Raw genomic sequence first — 25,778 nt, forward strand, 5'->3', positions numbered from 1 at the left:
GAATAAATATTCCTACTCAGAGAGGGGAGAGGTGGAGGAAGGGCAGCAGTTGCTGGGCCCTAGATTCTGAAACCCCACTGTGCCGAATTAAGCCCATTTGGCTCCCAGCCCACTCCTCTCTGCTCTAGTTTCTCCCTCCAGAACATTCCTTTTTTCTCTGGTGTCTTCCTTGGTCATATATGAGATGGCATTGCAGCTGATCTCTGTGGGGGCTGAGCAGCTTTCTCAGACTATTTTTTTGACCATAAAAACTTAGGGGCCACAAGGTTGGTTAGGGGGGCCTAACATCTTGAACAGTAATGAATTGTTTAGCCACGGTTCCTTTGAGCATGACTGTCTTAAAACCTTGTTAGACTCTTTGCTGTCTGTTCCAGGTGGCTCTCTGTCCCAATAGCCATACCCGTGGTTCTTCTTGAGATAAACCTACCGGTGGATAATTTGTGTCTATCAGTTTTCTGTGAGAGGTTGCACCTCCAGTCTCTCTTCTTTTCTAAGCCACTTTGTCCAATTCAAATGACTTTCTTGGGAGGGGGAAACGACTACTTTACTTAGGTATTTTTCTCTAAAACTCCATATTCCATTCAGAGATATTAACAATGGGCATGACTGCTCTATCTTTGATTTGTTCTTGAAGAAAAACTGAGTCTGAATCAGCTGTTCTTGCACAGAGGTCTCTTAAGTTTTGTTTACTCTTTACTGGGGATGAGAAGCAGTTACTTTTGTCAGCCCTGCAAATACCCACGTTGCTGGATTTTCTCTTGTCCATTTCACCGCTGCTTGCTAATTTCCTGAGCTGCTCAATATCTTGTTCTACATTGTCAGATGCAGCCAGCAGTAGCCACGTACAATATTAACAATCTGTTTTCAAACCTTCTCCTAAAAACCTTGTACCTAAAATGCAAGTTTTTAGGTACGTTATCTGCCTTTCTAGCTATCACAGGCAACAATTTTCAAATACTTTGCCACATGTAAACATGGATTGCCTGTAACAGCCTCCAATAAAGTTTCTTTACTATCTGTCTTCTGGTGCCATATCCAACATCCCAAATTTTAGGTTTTTGGTTATAGCAGCTCCTTATTTCTGGGTACTTCTGTCAAACCAGCTTGGATAGACTAGGTTACACTGTGGTAACAAATCAATCCCCAAATACCAGAGGATTAGAACAACAAAGGGCTGTTTCATTGATGCTATAATCCTATGGGTTTTCCGCGGGGGCGCACTCCACGTCACCTCTCTCTGGAACCCACATCACTCTGGCAGAGAAGCCACCATCTGGAGTATGCTGGTCATTGTGCCAGGGGAGTCAGGAGGTGGGTAAAGAAAACTCTGGAAGCTTTCACATTGGTCATTAAACGTTTTGATGCAGAAGTGACACATATTACTTGGGCTTACAACTCATTGGTCAGAACTACAGGTGAGCCAGACCCTATAATTCCCCATGTTCCCGAAAGGCAGAGAACTGGAGACGTCTGGAAAACAGCACTACTGACTCCACAGCAGGGGGACGGCATGAAGAAGCAAACTGCAAACTTGTGAAACTAACAAGATCTCTTGGGATCCTTCCTGAACAATAAGGAGTTCTTTATAGATTTATTTCTTGGCATGGTTAGTCACTTCCCAAGGCTTTTGATTTGCACGGCACAGATGTCTAATGCATTCCTTTTTCAATGTACAGTTTCATTTCTGCAAAAGCTGTTAGATTTTTCACCAGTGAATTCTGGAGTATCATCATTACCATCACCACGTTAAAAGCTTTGACTAAGCAGCTAATTATAAACAACGCTTACCTACAGGATATGTGTTTGGATTTGTCTTTCCCCTTGTCTGTGCTGGTCCTAGGGAAAGCCCAGAAGGGCAATGGTCTTGGTGCTTCCAAAGGCTAAATTAATAGAAGAGGACTTTAGGTCTAAGAGTTATGCCATCAAGTGTGGGCAGGAGATATCAATTAGTTTGTAGAACCAGCGAATGATTTTGACAAGAAATTAACTCTCAAAGTTTAAGAGATTGATTTATTTTTAATACACCTCTTAGGTGACCAATTGTGTGTGTGTGTGTGTGTGTGTGTGTGTGTGTGTGTGTGTGTGTAGAAGGAGGGGAACAAAAAAGAAGCAAAAATTGTCTGTAAAGTATAGACTCACCCAATCATCCGTTGTTCTCTCCATGTCCCCCAGGATTCAAAGCTCCCTTCCCGCATCTCCATGGCAGAGAAAAGTGGGGAAGGTTAAGAGGAGTAAAAATGACCCATGAAGAAGGGGAATGGTCATAGGGAGCACTGCCTTCTGGTCAGAGGAACTTCCACATCAGCCATCCTGAAGAATGGAAGGACCAGGGCAGGGAGCCCCAGCCAGAGGTGAGACAGTAGGATTAGGCACATGGTGTCTGACCCATAACCCTGGGTGCCTATCATCTTTGTGTGGTTTGCCTTCTACAGTGGAAAGCTAGAGAGAGGAGTGACTGTTCTTAGGGAAGGTGTGTGTACACTTCTTCAGCAGGGACTGAGGGAGCTCGCCCCTTCCTAGGACCACTCTCACCTGCTACCGGGGCCTGTGGGTCACAGGACAGCACAAAGGACCATTCCCAGAGATGATTCAGAGAAGCAACATGAGGCTATGACCACCATCCTCTCTCCCCAGAGGAAAACTACAAGGGTTCTACTGCTGGGACAATGACAAATGTACATGTGTGCATGCGATGGGTGCATGTGCACACACACACACACACACACACACACACACACTCATGCACACACACACACAGAGCAAAGTAAAAGATACAATGAAAGAGTCTTGACAAATAGACTAGAATGACCTCTTATACACCTGGGGTAAGTATGTTTTAAAGTCCAGGGTAGAGATAAGAACATAAACGGTTATAAAGTCGTGTGTTATGTTGTATGTGCTCATGTTGGCTGGTACATTCGTCCATTTTGAGGTGGTTCCCCCCACCATGCCTTCCTGGTCTGGTGTTGGTATTCTGTGATCCTTGGAAGGTCAGCAAGGGCCCAGGAGGACCGGAGCTCTGGGGTCTGGTCTCAGTTGTTGGTGTCCAGGAACCCCCTTCTCTTTGTTTTCCTTCTACCTCACAGCAAACCCTTGGTCTCCTTTGCTGGCTCCTCTTCCTCCTGAACTTGAACTGCAAATTGTAGTTTTGTGAAGGACAAGGTCATGGTTAAGTTTCTCTCCATTGTTCATAATCTGTCTCTCAGAATAAACCCATTCAGTTCCATGGGGTTAAATATTTCTAAATACTTTAATTTCATAAATCATAAATTTCTTGGATCCTTTTGTAGATCATCAACTTGATGATTGGGTGTTCACACTTCTGTGTGACATGTGCCTCCCTCAAACCTTGTTATAATGTTGGCACATTACCCATCTGACATGAAGAAAAGAAGAAAAAAACCCATATTTTTTTCTCTACCATATTCCAGACTTGAATAAACAATTGCTTCCTTGATGTCTTCATTTGCATATCTATTTGCCTGTCTAATTTCACATGTCTAAAAATGAGACCTTGAGCTATCTCAACTTGTTCAATCCCTCATTTTCCCTTTCTTAATAAATGGCACCACCAATCCACCTGGCTGTTCAAACGCAAAGCCTGGCATTCGTTGTTTATCTCTCATGTCCTGTTCATCACCAGTCGCTGCTGATTCTGTCTCTTAAACACCTCCGCAGCCCCTGCCTCTTCCCCCTGCTTCTCTACCCAGCCACCTTGGCTCTAGTCCAAGTCACCATCAGATTGCGATTTCCTGGTCTTTCTATTTTCACTTTTTCCCCTTTGTAATTCATTCTCCTCAAAGCCTTTGTGTAAATCATATCCTGTCTCCTCTGCTTGAGAACCATCATTAGCTTCACATCTAACACCCTTAAGGTAAAACCTGAACGCCTCACCCTCCAAGAAATCACCCCTCGCTTCTAGTTTAGCTTCATCTTGTACATCTCTCCCTAATGCCCACTCTCTTCCCAACACATGGCCTTCTTTATCATCCTTGAACACCCATGACCTTTCTAGCTCTGGGCTTTTGAACTTGTCTGCCAAGAATGCTCTTCCCTTGTTTTTAGCATGACTGGCTCATTCTCGGCTTTGAATTCTCAGTTGAAAAATTACCTCTTCAGAGGGAAACTTTCCCAACCACCCTCTTCAAAGTTTCATCCCCAGCCTGATTTCTGACATAGCATCCCATTTTTTTTCTTCAAAGCATTTACTGTAATATGTAAATGCCTTCGTTATTATTTACTGTATTTTGTCAAGATTATTTCTAAATCCTCTGTGCCTGGCACTATGATAAACACCCAATAGCTTCTCAACATACTTGTTGCATAAACAAATGACCCCTACCCATCATTGCGAATATCTGAATTTAGATCTGACAAGATAAATCTCCTGGCATGAAATCAGTGTTCAGTGGAGTGCTGGGAAGTGTGAACCTGTCACAGCAAGTGGCATTGGCATCTCTGCGCCTCTGTCTCCCTTCACTTGAGAACTGGCACTTCTAAAGGTGTGATTTTACTCACACTTAATATATGCTGGAGAGGACGGATATAAACAGAGGGCTTTTCTAAAGCTAAGAAATGAGTCTCTTTCACAAAAGAACTAAAAACAACTCTGATTCATGAATTTGCTAATGACTTTTCCCTCCAGGGGATCCTCCTGGTGCAGAGTGAAACCTCTCTTGGGGCACAGCCTCTGCCCGAGATGCAAAGGTAACCAAGGAACGTCAGCCCTGCCCGTGGGCTGGCGGCGAGCACCAGCCAAGCTTATCCCAAGAGGTTACTCAGATTGTGGTGCTGCCACCATGTCAGATGTGCACCTTTTGGCAGAATGCAGTTTCTTTCTCACACTTCTCTAAGGTTTGTTTTGAAGAGTTACTGACCTAGTTGACAGCCTCACAAAATAAAAATGGCAAAAATGAAAACAGACATGCAAATGAATACTTCATTACAACTTCTGAAAACAAAGACAGAAAGAATCATGAGTGAATCAATTTACAACCCAGAAAATAATTACAGATAATTGGACAAGGGTTAAAAGAGTATCTTCTATACTGTATTTGTTGGTGGTTTCCTATTCTTTCCTTCAAAATTGTTTTTGAATGGAGCAACTTGCTTGCATGGAAATCTAAACTACTTAATCACATAGCCTGTAAATAGGAAAACTATTGACTGGGTGACTCCTACATTTGCTTTCTTGCCTTTCACTGAAGCGTGTGAGGTGAGGGAGGGAGTGGAAACCCCCAGTGCAAACAGAGAAAGGAAGCAGAGGCTGCTGCCTGGAGGGCCTGGGAAGGGACCAGCCTGGAGAATAAGATGCAGTAAGATGCCAGCCTCTCTCCTACCCATGTGACACCTAAGCCCTGCCCTACGGTAAACAGGAGCCTTAGTTCCCTGCTCTGGAAGCCAGTGCTGCTGAGAACCGCTCTGTGCAGTACAAAGAACTCTTACATGAATCTTGGAGTTTGAGAGCTCCTTTATGTATTATTCCCATAATCATCATCTATGAACTCTTATAATGATTTAATATGAACAAGAAGCAACACAAAAACACCTTGCAGTTGTAAACTAATTAATTTTGGTCAAAGTCAGCTAAAAAGAGAGAAACTGAGGCAGAGTAGCAAATGTCAACCCCACCTGGAAGTGGCAGTCTGAAAAGATCAGACCACTGCTCCTTCACTAGATTCCAACCTGTCTGATCTTGTAAAGAAAAACTAGATGGTCTTTGGCAGAAATGAATGGAAAACCATTCTTATTGCCTTTTTCCTGGAAAGTTAGAGAAAGCATCCCTCACAGTAAACTTTGGCTCCTACCCATATACTGTCAGGTGGTTTTCCTGGTAACATAACTTAGTTGCTGAGGCCACCTTTCTCACTGGGCTGTGAAGACTGAGTGAGATAGTACGCATAAAGCACCTGGAATGTGGCTGCCACATATTAGATGCCACATATGTAAACATAGCTACTATTTTTATCAGCACTCTTATATACCCCTTTTCACTCAGCCCTCCTCCTTTTCCTTGTCTGTGCAATAAGCAGACATTCCAGATGAATTCCCAGGGAGGCTGGGAGGAAATGAATTACAGGGTGCGCTTCCTAGGATTATGGTACCTCTGAGATGCCACCATTATCTGGTTCTCTCTTCAATGGGCTGCTGCCTAAGTTCCTAGGACATCCCTGGGAAACTTCTGATGGGAAAGGCCAGGGGACAATTCCCATCCCTTCTCTACTATCACTTTTCATCCTAGGATAGTTGCAGCCTAGCCCTCCCAGGTTTGCAAAGGGAGGCATGGGATTCTCTGGGGACTTACACTGGAGTACAATTTAAATTGGAAGCTCTCAAGACATCTCAAAATGCTTTGTCTATTTTTTTTTTTTTAAGTGGAGAATGGAGAAGCTGGCGAATGGGTGTTTGTAAATACAGAGGGACAGCATCTGATTTGATTTTTTCATGACCGTTTCTGGCTGAGTGGTGGCACAGCATTCTGTGTTGTGTGTGGTGAGGCGGGATGCGTTTGCTTATTGATGAAATGCACTGCGCAGATAACTCCGTAAACCGAAAAGAGAAAAGCTGATTGCGAGAATGGAGTGGGTGTGGTAACAGGGTGCTGGTGCTTGTTTAGCCGTGCATGGGAATGCGCGAAAGGGGGAGGCGTGCCAGGGGAGCGCGGGAAACATTAGTGGTGAGGCAAGTGTGTCCATTTCCCCGGCGCCCCGGCACTCGGCGCCCCTGGCTGGGCGAGCGGGGTGCCGTGAGAGTGGGGTGGGAGGGGGCAGCAGGCGGGGCCTGCCACGTCATTTGGAGAGTGTGTGTTGGGAAGAAGGGCAGAGCGGAGAGCTGAGCCGCTGCAGCTGCCGCGGCTGCAGCGAAGGCTTGAGCGGTGGGGAGGTGGGTCCCCGCGCCCCGGCCGGGGCAGCTTCAGGGCCCTCTCTGCGGCCTGCGGCGCGATTCCTAGGGGGGACGTGGCGGCCGTGACGGCGGGAAGGGCGACCTTGGCCCGACCGAGCCCGCGGTGGACATAGGGCGGAGGCCGAGCCCCGCCAGGAGTCTGTGCCGAGCCAGAGGGAGGCGCATCTGGTGCTTCGGTACCAGCGGCAGCCGGGGGTCCGGAGCGGCTGGAGAAGCGCGGAGGGCGCTGGGAAGAGCTCACCGGCCCGGAGGGTGGACCCCAGCGCCGGGGAGCCGTGGGGGCTCAGGCTCGGCGGGGGGCGCACCCGGCGGCTTTTCGAGCATCCCGTTTCGCACGAGCCAGTTGGCGGCCCCAGGTATCCCAGACGCTCTAGCACCCGGGCGCGTATAACTGGAGGTGCGGGACTAAACCCTCCGCGCCCAGGTCACCTCCGCAGACCTAGCCTTGCAGAACCCAGGGCTTCGGGGCTCAAAAGCCCAGCCGCCAGGCCAGACCGCGAGCGCGGAGGAGCGCGAGCCCCACCCTAAAAGAGGGCGCAGCCGAGCGCGGCGAAGCGCTGCTGCGCTCAGAGCCTGGGTCGTGGGCGCCGTCCTGGTGGCGGCGAGCGCACCGCGGGAGGGGGGGACATGAGATCGGAGAAATCCCTGACGCTGGCGGCGCCGGGGGAGGTCCGCGGGCCGGACGGGGAGCAACAGGATGCGGGAGACTTCCCGGAGGGCGGCGGGGGCGGCGGCTGCTGTAGTAGCGAGCGGCTGGTGATCAATATCTCCGGGCTGCGCTTCGAGACACAATTGCGCACCCTGTCGCTGTTTCCCGACACGCTGCTGGGGGACCCCGGTCGCCGCGTCCGCTTCTTTGACCCCCTGAGGAACGAGTACTTCTTCGACCGCAACCGGCCCAGCTTCGACGCCATCCTCTACTACTACCAGTCCGGGGGCCGCCTGCGCAGGCCGGTCAACGTGCCCCTGGACATCTTCCTGGAGGAGATCCGCTTCTACCAGCTGGGGGACGAGGCCCTGGCGGCCTTCCGGGAGGACGAGGGCTGCCTGCCTGAAGGTGGCGAGGATGAGAAGCCGCTGCCCTCACAGCCCTTCCAGCGCCAGGTCTGGCTGCTCTTCGAGTACCCTGAGAGCTCGGGGCCCGCCAGGGGCATCGCCATCGTCTCGGTATTGGTCATCCTCATCTCCATCGTCATCTTTTGCCTGGAGACCCTGCCGCAGTTCCGTGCAGATGGGCGAGGTGGGAGCAATGGTGGAGGTGTGAGCAGAGTCTCCCCGGTTTCCAGGGGTAGCCAGGAGGAAGAGGAGGATGAAGATGATTCCTATACCTTTCATCCGGGCATCACCCCCGGGGGCACGGGGGCAGGAGGCTCATCCTCACTAAGTATTCTTGGGGGCACCTTCTTCACAGACCCCTTCTTTCTGGTGGAGACCCTGTGCATTGTCTGGTTCACCTTCGAGCTGCTTGTGCGCTTTTCTGCCTGCCCCAGCAAGCCCGCCTTCTTCCGGAACATCATGAACATCATCGACCTGGTGGCCATCTTCCCCTACTTCATCACCCTGGGCACTGAGCTGGTGCAGCAGCAGGAGCAGCCATTGGCCAGTGGGGGGGCCGGCCAGAACGGGCAGCAGGCCATGTCCCTGGCCATCCTCAGAGTGATCCGCCTGGTCCGTGTGTTCCGCATCTTCAAGCTCTCCCGCCACTCCAAGGGGCTGCAGATCCTGGGCAAGACCTTGCAGGCCTCCATGCGGGAGCTGGGGCTGCTCATCTTCTTCCTCTTCATCGGAGTCATCCTCTTCTCCAGCGCCGTCTACTTCGCAGAGGCCGACGACGACGATTCTCTCTTCCCCAGCATCCCGGATGCCTTCTGGTGGGCAGTGGTCACCATGACCACTGTTGGTTACGGGGACATGTATCCCATGACGGTGGGGGGCAAGATCGTGGGCTCGCTGTGTGCCATCGCGGGGGTCCTCACCATCGCCCTGCCCGTGCCCGTCATTGTCTCCAACTTCAACTACTTCTACCACCGGGAGACGGAGCAGGAGGAGCAGGGCCAGTATACCCACGTCACTTGTGGGCAGCCTGCACCAGACCTGAAGGCAGCTGACAGTGGACTTGGCAAGCCTGACTTCTCCGAGGTCGCCCGGGAACGGAGACCCAGCTACCTTCCCACTCCACACCGGGTATATGTGGAGAAGAGGATGCTCACTGAGGTCTGACTGGTGCAGCTGGGCCTGTAGGAGAGGGATGACACAGAGCAACCTGTTGGGCTTCCTTCTTACTCTACGACTCTCACCCTGGCTCCACTTGACTTCCCGACTCCCTCCCCGACACCAGTGCATGGCAGTCAGGATCAAATGCCTGGACTGTCAGCCTTGTTACTAATCCCTGCGGCATTCAAGGTTTATCCATCAAAATGACATCTAAAAAATTCTAACGGTGCCACCCATTCATGCTCATCTTCTGTCACCTGGATGAGATGTCCATCTGATCCTTCCTCAAGACTCTGATTTTTCATGTCTGGGACTTGTAGTATCTCTAAGCACAGATGTCCACAGGATGGAAACCAGGCAGACCAGGCTCTGTTTCTCTTCTTAGTGTCCTTTGCTTTGGCCCATGCACCTGTCTTAGCTTCCAGCCACATGGGAACCTGCAGAAGCTGCAGGACAGGAACAGTACTCATGTTGCTGTTTTATTCCCTGTAGCACTTGCGGGTCATCTTGCAGAGGACCCTTTGCAGAGCCTTTAGTGTTATTCATCTTTCATCTTGGATGTAATCAGAGAAACTACAATTAAACCTGGCCATTTGGAGGGTGTTAAGAGTCAGTCCTGGACCAAACAGGCCAATGGGTTCTTCCAGGTGTGTTGTAGCACAGTAGACATCAGTCTTTGGCCTATATTTAATCCTCTCTACTCTGATCCCCTGACTCTCTCTCACTTCCAGGAAGGTTCCTTCTCAAAGCCAAATACTCTTTTTGTGCAAGTGCCTTCCTGTGCACAGGAACTGGAAAAAGAGCCAGGAGAAATGGCTGAACCGAGTCAAACAACTGGCTTGACCGCACATCTGAAGAGTACCATTGAAACAGACATTGCCATCCTGGAGGGGCAGAGAAACCTTGTCGCAGACAGCAAATTTCTCCCTTTTGCTCCCCCCCCCTCTAGACTTCCACCCTTCCTCCTGAGAATTTGACTAAGGATCACAGGGGAGGCTTTCTAAAGCCACCTGCAGCTTAAACCTGCAGATAGGTAAAAGCACACGTTGTAGGCTAAGAGGGGCTTCTTCCCCTTATGGGCAATTGCATAAGTTTAGAGGAGGGGAGAAGCATTGATCCTTTGCTGACAGCCTTCCAGTTAGAGGTGTTCTTGCTGAGTCAAGCAAATGTTCTCTGGCTCTGTCCCTCGGAGCTGCGCCAGCCTGTTCTAACTGGTAAGGTAGCCGGGTGGCCTTCCCACTTGGACTAAGCCATCTTCCATTGTGAACCTGCTCCCTTTCCCCCTCCACCCCCACCCCATTTCTTTCCTGGTAACATTGTCATTCATTTGTTGCCTTGATTAACTGTGATGCACTGTTCTGAGCTCTTCTGGGTACAGTTCAGAAACCGAAAGGACTGTTAACATGTTTTTAATTTTGTATCTATGCTTAAAGTGTCTTTGATGAGAATTAAAAAAAAATTTTTTTCTCAAAGAGCAACCTAGGAGGGATGACCTTTTGAAGGTTTTCTTGAGAGAAACTGTGGCTCCTGTGGATGCCAGATCTAAGTCTGGATTTTACCACAGCTTTACAGGGTAACTTTGGCACCACAGGTCCTCTCTGTGCCTCAGTTTTCCCACCCATTAAATGGGAACACTAATGTCTTCCCCTCCCTACCTCATGGGGAGTGTTGAGGGACTCATCCAGAAAACTGGGGGTGATGCTATGCAAACGTGTGAATCACAGTAAAGGACTTGCTTTTTAGTTTATTACTGCTTCCCCATCTCCCAGAGGCAAGGCCTCCCCCTAGGGTTCCTCCCTTGGATCCAAAGCCCCAGAATAAGTCATTCTGGGCCATTAGCTCCTTAAATCCCTCCTTAGCTCCTTGGACTGGGCCTCAGTCTTTCCTACCCATCAGCAAGGAGGATTCTTTAAGTGGGCTCAGTAAGGTCCTCCCAGGGCCAGCGGCCATCTTGATTAGGAGCTTAGCTTCTCCAAACCTGAAATACAGGAGGAGATAGAGGAGCTCACGATTCAAAACCTGCTCTGAGGCCTTAGCATGCTGGTTTTCCAAATCTTTTCAGTTATTCCTGGCTCTTTGGGGACAGAGAAGGGCCCACTCCCGAGGCAAACGGGTGAATGTTGGAACATGTATGCGTGTATCTCTACGGTGTGTATGTGACCATCCTCATGGGCGTCCCTAATATGACATTTCCTTGTAGAGTCAGAGCATGCCCAACAGGAAAGGGTTTGTGGGGAGCGGGGCTCTCCAGGGACTCTGGTTGCCGTAGCAACCTTCCAGACTGTTCTCTCTGTCTTCTGATTTGGGCAGCAAGGGAGAACAGGAGACTACTTATTCCCAGCTTCTGAAACAGGAACACCTCCCACATACTGGTTTAGGGGCTTATAGTGCCAGGACAGGGAAGGGTGTTCTCCTTTGGAAAAGCCGAGGGGAAGCAGGTCCCTGAAACTCCCTCCCTGAACCTTTCTTCCTGGTTTCCCCACCCTCATTACTGAAGCTGCCTCATCTCACCTCTGATTCCTCAGAAACTTGAATGCAAAGCAACTGCCAGTTAAACCAATGTCAATATTATCTTTTTCAAAATGACAAAATGACATGCTCCTCCAGAGGCAGTCAGTCAGGCTGGGCCTTGCCAAAGGTGGTGATGGTTTGAGTCTGTCCTAGAATCATGGACTCTCATCTCCTCAGAGGGAGGCTCCTCTAAGCTCTGAGGGAGACAGAGAAATGGTGCCCCTTTGTCCCAGGAAACAGTCAAGCTCTGCTCCTAGGATCTCATAGGTGGCTCTTCCTGAGACGTCAAAGAAAAACAGATGCTGTGGCCTGACCTAGTTTCTGTGAAAGATTTTGCCAAGTGACCCCTCTCTGACTCTGAGCCTCTTTATGTGGGTTTTGTGCTGTGAGCATCTGGAGAATATGTACTCTGTGCTGCCAGGAGAGCTGGGCTGGCGATTTCACAGCTGCCAGCAAAGATGGCGCTCAGGCCATCACCACACCTGACCCACGCCAGCCGGAGCCCCCTCAGGTCTCCTGGATCTGTCAGGCTGGCTGAGACATGGAGAGCCCTCCTGCCTGGCCGTGACCAAGAAGAGAGCAAGGGACAGCTGGCCGGCTTGCATCTGAGGTAGGTTTTACTGTTGCGGGATTTCGTTCCTGGCTCAGTCCTTTGGGCCAAATTAGAATCTGGGGTGGGGAGGGGCAGAGAGGTTGGAGTGCATGCCTTTGGGGAAGTTCGAATCCAAGATCTGGATGTCCCTTTCCTTGGAGGCCGCCTTGCTCTTTCTGTGTATGTCCCTTGATTCTGTCTCCTGTAGTCTCCTTCTCCGCCCTGTTCCTGCACTGCCTCCTCCCCAGCCCATTTTAATCCCTCCTTTTCTCTCCCTTTTCCCTTCCCTTCTTCTGTTCATTCTCTTTCTCTGCATTTCCCCCCTTCTTCTCAATTTCTCTGTTTTGCCCTTCTGTCATTCTCACTTCTTCCTTGTATGTTTATCGTTCTCTCTCTCCCCCTTTCTCCACCTTCTCAGTGGCCAGAAGCGGCTGTAGCATTTCTGTTGAGGTCACACTTTGAACTGCAGGGTAGCTATGATCTAGGTTTTTGCTAAGGTTGTTCTCCAGCTGGAGGAACCCTCTTCCCTGCATCTCGGTAGACCTTTTCCTACCACCATCACATCTTTGGGCGATAGTCCAGAACTTACCAAGTAAGATGAGAGTGCTGTGGCCTTAGAATAATATGGCCACAGAAATTTCCTGAATCTCCAAGGATAAAAGAGAGGAAAGAGAGAGAACCTGATAAGTCTCGGCTACATACCATGCTGTGTAGCCCTCGGATAGGTCCACCTCAAGGTCTCCTAACCTTAAGGAGCTCACAAAGAGGTTCAAGACAAAAGACCACTAGAAACAGTAAAATGATCACAGAACAGAGGACTTAGGAGGAAGGGATGTGAGGGAATCGGCCTGGAAAAGCCTTGCCTCGGGGGGTGGCTGCTAACTGTGCCTGAGTCATTTGGAGGTTCCTATAGATCCAGCTGCCTCTTTTGTGCGCTGAAGGCAGACGAAAGCCAGGACATATATCCCAGGGGTTCAAGGTGCCGGGGACACTCCTGGACAAGGCTGGAGAAGAGCGTGCGTACCCTCCGTGGTGGAGGTCATAGAGCAGGGGTGGCCCTGCCTGCTGCGGGACACTGGGGGCATTGGGAGGGTCATGGAAGTTTTCTGAAACAGGATTGTGGTGACGGTGGTCTAACACTATAAATTAACCACCAAAAGTAATTGAATTTTGGGGGTGGGGGAAAGTGACATGAGGCTAGTAACCTGGGAGTTTCACATCTGGGCTGGGAGAATGGTTTGGTTTAAAAAATCTAGAAGTCTGGCATCTCTAAAGATGGACCAGACTGAATATGCAGGATGGAAGGACAGTGGTTCTCTGCCACCTGGGGACACTTCAGAGCTGTCACATAGCTGCTCCTTCATGCTCACGGACAGCACCGAGGACTGTGTGTTTTGTTTTGTTCTTGTGTTTCGACAATCAAGCCATTGTGTCATTGCTATGCTTGTCTCTTTTTGTTCAAGCAAAAGAAGGCTCTTGTGGTAAGTGCAGAGCGTGATTAACGTATATTGAACTAGGATGGCACGTTGGACATTATTCATTACATAGAACTAGGGCAGAGAACTTGCTGGAAGGATTTATATTTTGGTGGCAAAACAGAAACAAGAAACAAGACAACACATAAACCATAAAAACCCGCCTCACCTCAGTGCCTAGAAACTCAGAATTCCTTAAGAAATTGCTTGGGGGCCAAGGTTGAGCCCGGGACTCCTGGAGTCCAGGCCCTCCTCTTGCGATAGATAAGGACCCTGAAGAGCCAGCGTGGGGTCCCACAGTCCCTGGTGCTCTGGGTAAACAGAAGCAGGGTACCATCTTCCATGAGCTGCCCCTTCTCCGTGATTGTTCTTCACACTTTGTTCTCTGGCCTCACCTGCCTTCGCTCATGGGGTCCCTCCCTTCTCTGTCCTTGGTGATTTTCCTCACAGGAGACCTTCCAGTCCTCTGCTTGTCATTCCTGCTCCCACTTTCTTTTGACAGTATTTCTGTCCCCTGGCATCTCTACATGAATGACAAGATAGATTCCCGAGAATACCGTCCTCCCGGGACAATCTAGCTGGAGTGGCCACCCTGGCTTCTATGGGTTTTGATGGTGTTATTGCCCCGGGTAGTGAAGCATGGTCTAATTCTAGCTTCTCAAGGTCGTTTGGGGATGGAAAAGAAATCCACTCTTTAAAGTGTAGGGTCTCCTCTCTCCATCCTCCTTTTTCCTGGGCTGCCTTGGGTTGCACAGATATCTCACGGCAGAGAGGCCTGGAGCTTGGGGCTTTAGTGCGAGAGGGAGTGTCCCAGAGGCCCCTGGGAGGACGGATGGAGGGCTCCCACCTCTCAGGTCACCGCAGCTCCCGATGAGCCACCTCCCTGTTCTGGGCTCGAGCTCCCTGTGGGGTTGGAAACTGTCATGCCACTCATGTCCCTTTAAGAAGAGTTCACCCCGCCCCTTGTCCCGTCCTTGTGTTCCCAGCCCTGCCTCTAGTCCTCATCCCTGTGGTACCCTAAAGAGAGACTGGAAATCTATTGGTGGCCACTTTTGAAGGGTTATCCAAACAGGACAATGACACTCTTGTTCCCAGGGCAAAAAAACAAGGGGGGCCGACACTACAGTAAGTATCACTAATTCTGGTGTCACCTTCACTGTCACTTAACCTATCTGGGGCCTGATCCTGGGGGGTTTTTGACAATTAAAACAGGTACACACAGCTCTGACCTCATTGTTCTTGTGACAAGGATTTTTCGCTGAGCTGTCAGGGGGCCCAGTAGACGCTCTTTGCTTGTCTCCCGGAAACATCTCGGAACCCTGAGCAGCCTCCCCGGCGGGCTGCAGGGGCACAGGCAGCCCCTGGCTCTTTGGTGGAAGCAAACCCAGCATTTCAAAAGGAAAGTACGGCCGCTTGGTCTGCTGGTGCTGCTATTTTTGACATGCTTCCTCTTTTCTCAGGGCCTGACAACCACTGTCTCCAGGAGACAGGCAAACCTGCTCCTGGCAGCTGAGACGAAGAATATGGGAAGACAGTCGGTGGCTGGGAGGGGCTGGGAGGACTGCCATTCCTTCCCTCTCCTCTGGGAAGCTGCACCTGGCCTGCAGGGTCTGCGGATCTGAGGTTGGGGGCACCAACCTCCCCAGAGATCCCACTTGGCTTTCATCCTCCCTGAAGAGAGTTGTCTTAACAAGAATGAGAATAGCATCTTTCATTTAAAAAGCAATTAAATGCCTGCTGCACTTCCAGGCATGTCCTATAGCAAAGAGGTGAGGAGCATGGACTCCAGAGGCAGATTTTCTGGGGTCAGATCCCACCTGTGCTATTTACCTGCTGGGTGACATTGGGCAAGTTCTGAAACCCTCTGTGCCTCAGTTTCCTTCTCTGTACAGGGGGGCATAATAATAGTATGGATCTCACAAAGCTGTTTTGAGGATCAGATGAGTTAATATGTATACAATATTTATGCAATATGTAATACTATGTAGCAGTACAGTTCGTTATATAGCAGTCAGCACCATACAAAGATTGGCTCTGATTATCATTATTATTATCCTACTGCCAGTAAGTAAGGTGGGTAGACAGGGCATTGTTTTCATCCTTGGAAGATAAGAGTTGAGGCTCAGAGGGCATGTTCATGTGTGTGGCCCACAGCCCTCAGGGGCACGTAATGAACAGAGCACCATGAGGGTCTGATTGGTACAGAGCAAGAAGAGAGAATGAACTCGTGGCTTCTAAATGTGAACATGGGCTTTCCTTTGCAGGCCAGTTTGTCTCTGATGGAAGAGCAGAGGGTGTCCTATGTTCTTTTCCTCATGGGGCTCAGAAGGCCAAGGGCTCTGCAGGTCCATATATACACATACAAAGTGTGTTTCTCCTGCTACCTGATAGTGACTGTTCCTAGAAACCATTCCTAAGCCAAACACGTAAAGCAAAGATGAAATTATCATTTTGTAAAAGCAGAAAACCGTCTTCAGATTTGTCTGACGTGGACCAGGTACTAATGTAGATCCTTTGTAAACATGAAGTGGTATAATAGGGACATTTGAAGAGCAGGGGATACACTTCCTGTGCAGCGTTCTGCAGAGCTCTTCCTCACCATTCTTGTCCTCTCCCTGCAAGTTTAACATCCCCAGGGCGTTCACTGCATGCTCCACTACCCCCTTTCCCATGCACTTTCTCACATCTGCCTCCTTGGGACAAATACAGGGTCTCACAGTCAGACCTTGGGACAGAACCCATAGCCGGACCATAACTCAGAGATTCTGTGCACTGTTCAGTGTCTTTCAAAATCCCACCTCTGCTTGTCCCAGTCCCAGCATCCCCTTTGCTCCCTGACCACCTTCATGTCCCCCTGCACCTCCCTCACTTTGCAGGTACGGGTGCCTCAGAATATTCCATGCATGTGTTTCAGCTTCCCTTTCCTCCCTTCATGCGGGTGGGGGTGGGGAGACAGGAGACCCCAAAATTGGGCTCCATGTGCTTCCACTGTTACTAGAAAGGGTGGCTGTGGCAGGCTGTGGGGGCTCCTGACTCCAGCCAGCATGCGTTACGTCCCCTGGCTCGTTCCCACTGCTGCTGCAGCTTTCCTGCAGGACCTGGCCCAGGGCAAGCAAGGGAGCTGCCTCCCCATCCTGAGCTCAGAGCTTCTGGGCCCGCCTGCCTTTGGAGGCTGATAACTCGGGTCCGAAGCACTGTGTTTTAGCTACATCTCATCTAACCCTTGCAAACTTCAGTTTTGTTATTTGCAAAATAAGGAAGCTAATTCCACTTTCCTTACACAGTTGTTGTGAGATTTAAAGGAGGCTTCTGCATTTGAACCTCACAAGTTACTGCCAGAAATAAACTCTGCAGAGCACCCTCTTTCCTCTGCCAAGCAGCCAAGGGGGCCTTAATGACCCTGAGCAGCCACTGAAGTAGGGGAGGGAGGGAGTTGGAACCACCTGCATCTTAGAGACAGGCAGGGTCCCTGCTGACTTCATTTTTGTTCTCCGAAAGAAGCATTTCAATGAAATATGACATAAAAACTAGACTCAGGATAGCTAGCTATTTTACCAGAAAGCTCTTTGCCTAAAGGATTCACAGCAGAATCTCTTTAAATAATTGCACATAAGATGTTATTTACTACATAGAACTGTAATCTGGATATGTCTTGTAAGAATAGGATGGATATACAGGTAATGTTTTTTTCAACAGCTTCCAACTGAAGTGGAATTCAGATTCTCACTCAACCCTGCCACAAATGCCACAGCATTGCAGAGGGCAGTGGTCAGCGTCACAGATGACAGAACGTGAGAGCTGGAAGGGGCCTTAAATGCCTCCCTTTATGAAGGAGGAAATTGATGCAGAGATGTGGAATGACTAACCCACAATCACACAGGCAGGTAGGGGCAGAGCTGCATCTAGGACCCATGTTTAATGACTCCAACACCAATGTATTTTTCCATGGAAAATGGAAACCCAGGATTATTAAAACTTTTTTTTTTAAAGACTGACTTTATTCATTTCCTATCCAACCAAACTCCTCAGCAGAGCCGTGCATATGGAATGGAATTAAGAGCTTTTTAATTTCATCTCTCTCTCCTGACTTTCCAGGGTACCGAGACAGCAGGCCTAGCTAGAGAAATCCTTAAGCAGATAATTAGCTCCTGGATTTTTAAGTTAGGGCTAATAATTATTTCTCTAGTGATTACCAAAGGCTTTTTCATGCTGGGCAAGGAGAGGCTCATGTATATATAGGCTCTGGCTTGCACAGCCAAGTCCTGGGCTTCTAATCTCAAACCCAGGTAAACCCAGGCTTCTAATCTCAATCCCCAAGTAATAGGTTCTTTTTTACTTTTTCTGTTAAATTTAATGACTAAGCTGCAAGAAACTGCCAGAAATTGGAAGTCAGGAAAGCAGGAGATTGCTTGAGACTTCTGCATTTTATACAGGAAGGAAAGAATGCAGAAAGCTGGTGTCTTACCCCAAAATGCCGACTTCTGATGCTCTAGAAAACAGAAATCAGCTTCTGGACTCTTCTCTACACTTTGTTGCCCTGGTAGAGGAAGAGAAGTTACTGCTGGATTACAGATCTCTTTTATAAGTCACAGGACTAGGGGCATGAACAACAAAGCTTCCAGAAGGCATGGTAGCTGAACCATAAATCAGACAGGTGCTCCCCAGCTGCATTAAGGCAACTCGGCATGGCCAGAAAGAGAGAAAAGACTGGCATGATGGGGGGAAAGGTCTTGATCTCAATGCTTCAGGGAGCAGGCACCTTTGCCCAGGACCAGCACACACATGTGCTCACAGGAGCCCAGGCTTTCCGCCACATCTCAAACTCCTGTCCTGATAGGCCTCCACTACTCACCTGGAAGTGTGTTTGTGTTTGTGGTTTTATTGTATTTTCATTTTTTCTGCATCTGCAACCCTCTGGTACATGGTTTGGCATGTCTGCAGAATTCCAAATAGCAGTTACAGAGCCCCTAACCTAAAACTGTGGCAGTTATTCCTGGTAAGAGGGCCTGCCTGAATCAGTAACTTTTGGGCCAGATATGGTGCAGCATTAACAAATATTGGCTATGGCCAATTGTATTGACATAAACCCGGAAAAAAAATACAAGGAATGTTGGAAGGTTTCACGTGCAGGCCTGGATTTTTGGTTTCTTTTGAAAAACAGAAGGTCTGGTCTTGCAGATCCCGTGGTTTGGCTCTTCTACAATAGTCAGCATGGCTACCCACTGAGGCTGGGGCCACCTGTCATTGTCATTGTGCTACGGCATTGTTCTTTTTGTTGGGAAACATTTCTTATGTGTGCATTTGTACCAAAGGCTGGAAAATCAAACAGAGGGTGCCACGTGTAGGAAAATGACACCTTGCCTGCTTCATCTGGTGGCCCCGTGGACACTCCACATGTGGCCGCATCTGAAAACCTCCCTGTATGATCTCATTTAATCAGACACAGTGGGCTGTGAGATGTGGTGGCTTGGGACAGGAAGCAATGAGGCCTGGCAGCCTGTGAGGAGACAGTCACGGTTCCAGACAGGAGACAGGCTTGTGTGGCTATGGAGGAAGGAGCCTCACAGGCCTCAAGTGTATTCTAAGGTATGTGCTCTGTCCAGGTAAGCAGCCAGGGAGTGGGTGATGCAGTCAAGGATTCCATCTTAAATGATTCATTTGAGAAAAAGGTAAAGTTTGGTGTGTGGAGATTTCCAATTTGACAATGACTTCCTACTTCTGTGATGTTCCTCTATTCCCCCTGGTTGGGGCTGAGTTGGGAGCAGGAATTCCTAAGTAAGATTGTGTGGCTTTCCTGGGTGCTGGTGGCCACCCAGCCTTGGCTTGCATCTGTCACTTGTCCAGATACATCCTGAGGCCCGGGGCCATCCCAGATCCCCTCCGGCCCCTCTGCGTAGATTCTGCCAGCTGGGCTCCACCCTTGGCTGGGCTCCCCTGTCTGTGGAGTTTATTGGCCGAAAGTTAAATGACTGTCGATTTGGAGCCCCGTCCAACATTACTGCGCTGGGAGAAGGACTAAAAAGGCTCTCCTCTTTTCCTTGCTTTATCTGCAATTTCATTAAAATATTTCAGGGCCAGGATTCAAATGGAGAGCCTCAACAGCAACTTGGGCTAGGGTCAGCTCAATATCCTTAGGATTTTCCAAGAGAGGAGTAGATTTTACCCTGGTCATCCCTGACTGGGGATAGTTTTCATGTCTGGAAACCCAAATCTAGAAGGATTCTGTAATGCTTCCTCCACACCCCCACCAAATATTTGCCCCTTCTAGGAATGCAGAAATGATTAAATCAGGTTGGGCTTAAAGGAAACCCATCATGGGCCTTCCATCTGAATGTCTGTCTGTCTGTCTGCCTCATTCTCTCCAATAGATGTATTTCTGAAAAGTTTTTGTTTTGACGTGTGTGTGTGTGTGTCTATATAAAACACTTGAATCATTTTCTTATTGAAAGTGTGTTTTAATAGATGGGGACCATTTCACGATTGAAAAAGTCACACAATATAGCAAAAGTAGATTAACTTAAACTAGTTTATGGCCTACTTCATATAATCCTAATTCCTTCCTCCAGTGGAAGGGAAAGGAATGTTGTGGCACTAGAAATGGTGGGGATAGCTGACCAGATTTGAGAAAGAGCCTTTTTATTTTATTTATCGGTGGATCAAGGGGATGTTTTTTAAAACGTATGTTCAAAAGTGGGACCTCTAAGAAACTCCATGATAGTTTTCTCTTCCTTTTACTGCATTCTGACTCTCTAGGTGGTGAATTTGCAAGCGTGCAGCCATGCACCTCCTGCACCGATAGCTGTGCCAGGTGAGGCAGGGTGGGAGGGATGAGGGTGCAGTTCCAAGGCCCTCTGTCTCTCTGCTGGGTGATGTTAGCCAACCTGGGATTCAGCACCCACTGCTACCCCCATGTCTGTATAACTGGGTGGCCTTGGGAGTGCTGGGAACATCTCTGAGCCTTGGATTTTTCCTCTGGGAAATTGGGCCATTAATACACCATCTTTCACAGAAGCTGGTGTAATTAACAAGATAGTGCTAGCCAGGGGGTACCACAGGTCCAGGTGTGTAGTAAGCATTCAGTGAAGGTGGGTTCTCATTTCCATTGTCTTTCTCTTCTTTGCCCACTTCAGTGGGGTGCTGAGCATAGGCAAGGCCTCCGAAAGTCACCCAACCGTTAGGAACAGTTCAAACCTCGCGACACTCTTGTAAATCAAAGTCTTTAGTTTCTCTCACTTTGTAGATTTGGATTTCCTGACCTGACATTGACCATGATTCAGCCAATCATCCAATACATGGCTGTAACAGAGGTGACTTATGTAAAAGGGCTTAATACCCTTTTAGAGTAAAAACTGCTTCCTTTCTGAAAAAGCCAGCATGAGAGAATATCCAGGGATTCTGGCAGATTCCCTAAAAGAGAACAAAGGCAATGAGCAGCTATCCATTCTAAACCCCTGGGAACAGGGAGACCTTCCAACACGCTCAGGAATGACCCGAGAGGTTGAGTAACCGAGTGTGGAAAGATCATGTGGCTCAGCTCTTCACTGGCCCGACTTCAGAGCCGGCCTTGGGTGGAAGTGAGCTGGGAGGTCACTCACTGCACAAGGAACTGGGAAGAGCACTTCCTTGGGAGTCGAGCTGGCTCATAAATATGCCTTTTGTGATGGGTTTGGGGTGGATGTTCTTTGGAATTATTACACGTCAGTGGAAAATTTGACTGAGTTTACAGATACCTATTTCTTTACATGCAACATTTCAGGAATGTATTTAGTTTGCAAGAAAGTCAGCTGAGCTCACTTAATGATGTATAAGTAGAGAATGAGACAAAATGATGTGGCATAATTGAGCAGGAAGTGGCTTCCAAAATTCCAGGAATCCATTACTCTGCCCTGCATTAGAAAAAGTTCCTAATTATCTCAGGCCTGTTCTGAAACATACCCAGAAAGAGAGAATCCATAACCTAGACTCCTTCAAGCTATTTGTGTTTGCACTTCACAGCTTTTGTTAGGATCTTGTCAGTTACACATATCCTGCTGTATTTAAACTCCTTTCCTCGTGTTCTGTCCCTATTGAAATGGATAATGAACCAACCATATTATCTTGAGGAACTTCTTATGTCAGAGTTCCTCAAATGTGACCTTCAGAGTACTAGTCCTACTTAACATTCCCATGGAAAAAGAATCCTCATACACTAATTTTCAGAAAGGCTGCCTCCTGGAAATATACAATGCATGGGGCAGAAGATTAAAGGCCCTGAGAAGTCCTGCAGCAAATGGACCTATTGCCTATCTTAAACCTGTGTTGTTCAAACTTGTTTTTACCACAGAATATCCATCTTTTGTTTGGGGAGGGCGGTGTATCTTCTATTCACATCACACAAAAACTATAATCCAAGGAATATATTTTGAGAAACTCAAAGAGATTTGCAACTCCTTGCAATGGATTTGAGTCTAAGGTTTTCTCAAATGTGCCATTTGTCACTTCTTATCAACCCCCTTAAAGTTCTCCCCACTCCTCTTGAGTTGTGAAGAGACATACAGAATCAGTGTTTTAATAAGTCTTTGTATAATGTGAAAGAGGATATCTTCCCTGTTGACCTTCAAAGTCTTCTTAAATAGAAGTCTTTGAGAAAAATAACTGTAAGTGTTGGTCTTATTTGTTAGATTTAGTTTCTGATCTACTTTGCTAGCAAAGGTCCACACTTCAGAGACCCTTCTCCTTATGGTGTGTATAAGTGTAAGACACTTCTTACTTATGGTGTATCAGTCCAGTATTCATGCATGTTGTTAATCTAATCAAAGATTATAACATGCATTTATATTCACAAGTACTTTCTAACTAAACTGGACCTTTTAATGAAAACATTCAAGTGTACCTTACTGAGGATCACATTTATAAAATCTTATCCACAATCTGAGCAAGACACAAAAAACTACTAGCAACAAGTAGGTTTCTCAGTCTTCTTTTCCATTTTCCTAAATGCCAGCATGACATACTCTTTCTCTATTCCAAGGGGCTTCAGTGCCTCCCTATGGGACCTGGTTGCTCCTGTGCTGGGGTTCAGGTCCTCTGGGGAGCTCTTTCTGCTGGGCATTCTTCGTGCTGTTGAGGGTTGTGACCTGGGACTCTGCTCCGCCTGGCCCAGGAAGGGCCTGATTGCTTGGTGTCTGCGCCCCCACCAGGTCGCCAGGGACTAAATTCTTCAATGGTTTCCTTCTGTGCTTTAAGGTAACAGGAGAGAGGATGGTGTTGGTCTTGACCTATTCTTGCCTTTGAACCTGCTCCTCTTCTGTACATCCCAGGCTGTGAGGAAGAGTTTCTGATATCTGATTGTTTCTTTCAACCTTAAATCCACTAAAAGTTAGAACAAGGTGACTATAGGGAAGGCAGGAATCGCATCTAATTCTGGGTCTGTCCCCAACCTGCTGTGTGACCCAGAGCAAGTTGCCTGCCTGGCACTCAGCAGATGTTAGTGATTCATATTATTCTCTGGCCTAGTATCTTCATCTGTAAAGTGAGATGGTTGGATTTGACAGGTTTTTTTAGTTTTTGCTTGAGAACTCTGTGGATGCTCAGCTTATTCATCAACACTTCATCACCCAGCTTTTGTCCCAGCACACTCTTTCAAAAAGAATTGGAGTTACTAAAATTCCAGCTTTATAGAGAATCATTGAATTTCAGAGCTCATCTGCTCCAGCCTCTTATTTTATAGACAAAGATCAGAACGTTACACTTAAAAATGTCCTGAGCAGGTTATAGCAAAGTTTTGAAAGAGATGTAGTGATTTTTATGTCATACTGAGTGTGATCAATCTCTTCCCCTTGCTTTTCTCTTACTCCCCACCCGCCTTCCTGCCTTCCTATTTTTCTTAGATGAGGTCTATCGTAGTTATTAAGTGATTCCAGATCTTTTTTATTTCAAAGTTGCAAAATAAACATTCTTTGGTTTTGGCTGTGTCAAGCACCTTGGCATTATGATTGGAAAAATGCTGGGCACTGAAAGGCGCTTCTATATTAAGGAGAAGCTGGGGAATGCAGACCAGCAGGGGTGCTAGCAAATGCTCTCTGGGGCCCTGTCTCCCCACTTGTGGAGGGAGCCTGTGGGAAAAACAAAGGCAAGAAAAGCTGGCACAATTCTTTGGTATCCTCAAAGTGAAAGCTGGCTCTTTCCATTTGTAGGAATGGGCAGTGCCCCCAAGGGCAGGTGTTAGATTTACTTGCTGGGCTGGCCCATTGTGCCATAGAAAGGCCTAGAAAAGCCACTGGATAGGAAGGTCTTGGCTGGCTTGGTGCAGCCCAATGGGCAACAGAATCTTGGATGGGAGTAAGAAGCCTGTGTGGCCTCCTAATGACCTTGAGCAAATTGCTTCAAACAAACATTTTATTTTCTGACTTTAAAAGTAGTATCTGCTCATTATGGAAAATCAATACAATTCAGAAAAGCATAGGAAAGAAAATAAAGGTGCCCATAATCCCACAACCAGACACATTCAATGTTGGCATTTTGTTGGGTTTTTCTTCCAGATCAGCTCTGGCTCTTTTGTATTTACATCTTTATAGAGATCATATTGTATTTCATTTAAAAACTTCATATGGTATCTCTAATTTTCTTGTGCAGTTATTATATAATCACCATGTAGATACACCACTATTTTGGTAACCTACCCTCTATTGTTGGACACTCAGATTGTTTCTAGCTTGGTGTTTTTCTAAATGATGCTGCAGTGAACATTTTTAGTATATTAGTTCACACTGGTGACTATTTCCTTAGGTTCTATTCCTACAAGAGTCAGGAAGGATGAAGAAACTGAGCAAATCATTTTCTAGGCCTCAGCTTCCTCACCTATAATAAAGCAATAACAGAAACAGTAATTGTTCATAGCAGCAAACATTTCTCCAGCATATCACATGCCAGGCATGTTTCTAAGAGCTCTACGTGTACCACTAATGCATTTAATCCTCCCAGCATCCCAGGAAGTATCTCCAGGTCACAGAAGCAACTTGCCCAAAGTCACCCAGCCAGTAAGTGCTGGGCTGGGATTTCAAGTCCTGTTCTTCACTGCTGTGCTGATGATGCCCGTGTGAGATGAACGAACCAGGGAGAACAATCCTGCCACGAGCTTTCAGTCCTAATATTGTTTGAATGCAAATTCACACAGTGATGTTCCAGGTGCCTGGTGTGAATTCCTTTCTCCTTTAACCCTCATCGTGCCCAACTTGTGTGTTTGATGAGCTTGGAGCCTCCATGTGTGAATGTGTGTGTGTTCATAGAATCTTCTGAACGGAACAGAGTTAGCAGAGAGAGTGTGAACAAGAGAGCCTGGACAATCTATTGACAACCAGCCACTTAGGGAATCTGTGCTGTTAGTGACAGATAACTCATCATGGATTCCTTTTTATCTGAAGGTTTTCTGGCTCTTTGGCTGTGAAACGTGTCATTTTTATGATTGGATTTGAGTCCAAGTGCAGCAGGCATGGGGTTGGATGTGACCGTCTCGTGTAACCTGGTCCCGGAAGCACATGTCTGTACATCCCATCTGTGGAGCACGCTGTCCCCCTCCCTGAGCTGCTAAGCCGGGGCTCCCTATAGGGAGAGAGAAATCTGCAGACTCGTCACTCATCACTGGAAGGAGATATTCATCTGCTTTTGTGACTTGGTCTATACAGAGATCGCCTTGAAATTCTGATTCAGTAGATCTGGGAGAAGCTGAGACTGCTTTTTGAAGACATATGGTCCAAGTGGTTATATTCAGGAAGTTTGGGGAAGTTTTAGGTACTGGGTCTAAACCTTCATGGAGCATGGGAATCACCTGAGAAGCTTTTGAAAAAGTACCACTTCCTGCCCACTCTGCTCTCTTATTGCCCCCTCCCCCAATTTGAATAATTGATCTGGGACGGGGTCCAGTGCAGCAAATTTTAAAAAGCTTCTCAAGAGATTTCAGTGTACATCCAGAGTTGGAACCAAAGGTGATAATAATTTTACACCTTTACATTTAAATGCACTGCACATCTTACACATCTCTTTCACGCTGAACACCACAACAATCCCCTGGGGTCAGGAGAGCAGTCTTTATGATTGCCTTCGGC

General features: G+C 47.8%; 1 protein-coding gene and 1 non-coding gene across 2 annotated transcripts in view; both read left to right on the plus strand.

Moving 5' to 3' along the window:
- The first annotated feature begins 3,278 nt into the window (after positions 1 to 3,278).
- Positions 3,279 to 3,382, plus strand: LOC118925025 (small nucleolar RNA U13). Its single transcript, XR_005029842.1, has one exon. It is a non-coding gene; the product is annotated as a small nucleolar RNA U13 (small nucleolar RNA).
- A 3,406-nt stretch (positions 3,383 to 6,788) lies between these two features.
- The window catches only part of KCNA6 (potassium voltage-gated channel subfamily A member 6), a 42,674-nt gene continuing 23,684 nt past the window's right edge, over positions 6,789 to 25,778 (plus strand). Inside the window, exon 1 of the mRNA XM_057491626.1 lies at positions 6,789 to 12,238. Coding sequence (XP_057347609.1) covers positions 7,531 to 9,123 — 1,593 coding nt within the window. The 5' untranslated portion in view covers positions 6,789 to 7,530 and the 3' untranslated portion in view covers positions 9,124 to 12,238. The remainder of the gene's footprint in view (positions 12,239 to 25,778) is intronic.

The sequence above is a fragment of the Manis pentadactyla genome, chromosome 14 (assembly GCF_030020395.1).
Source record: "Manis pentadactyla isolate mManPen7 chromosome 14, mManPen7.hap1, whole genome shotgun sequence".
NCBI classification, from domain to species: domain Eukaryota; kingdom Metazoa; phylum Chordata; class Mammalia; order Pholidota; family Manidae; genus Manis; species Manis pentadactyla.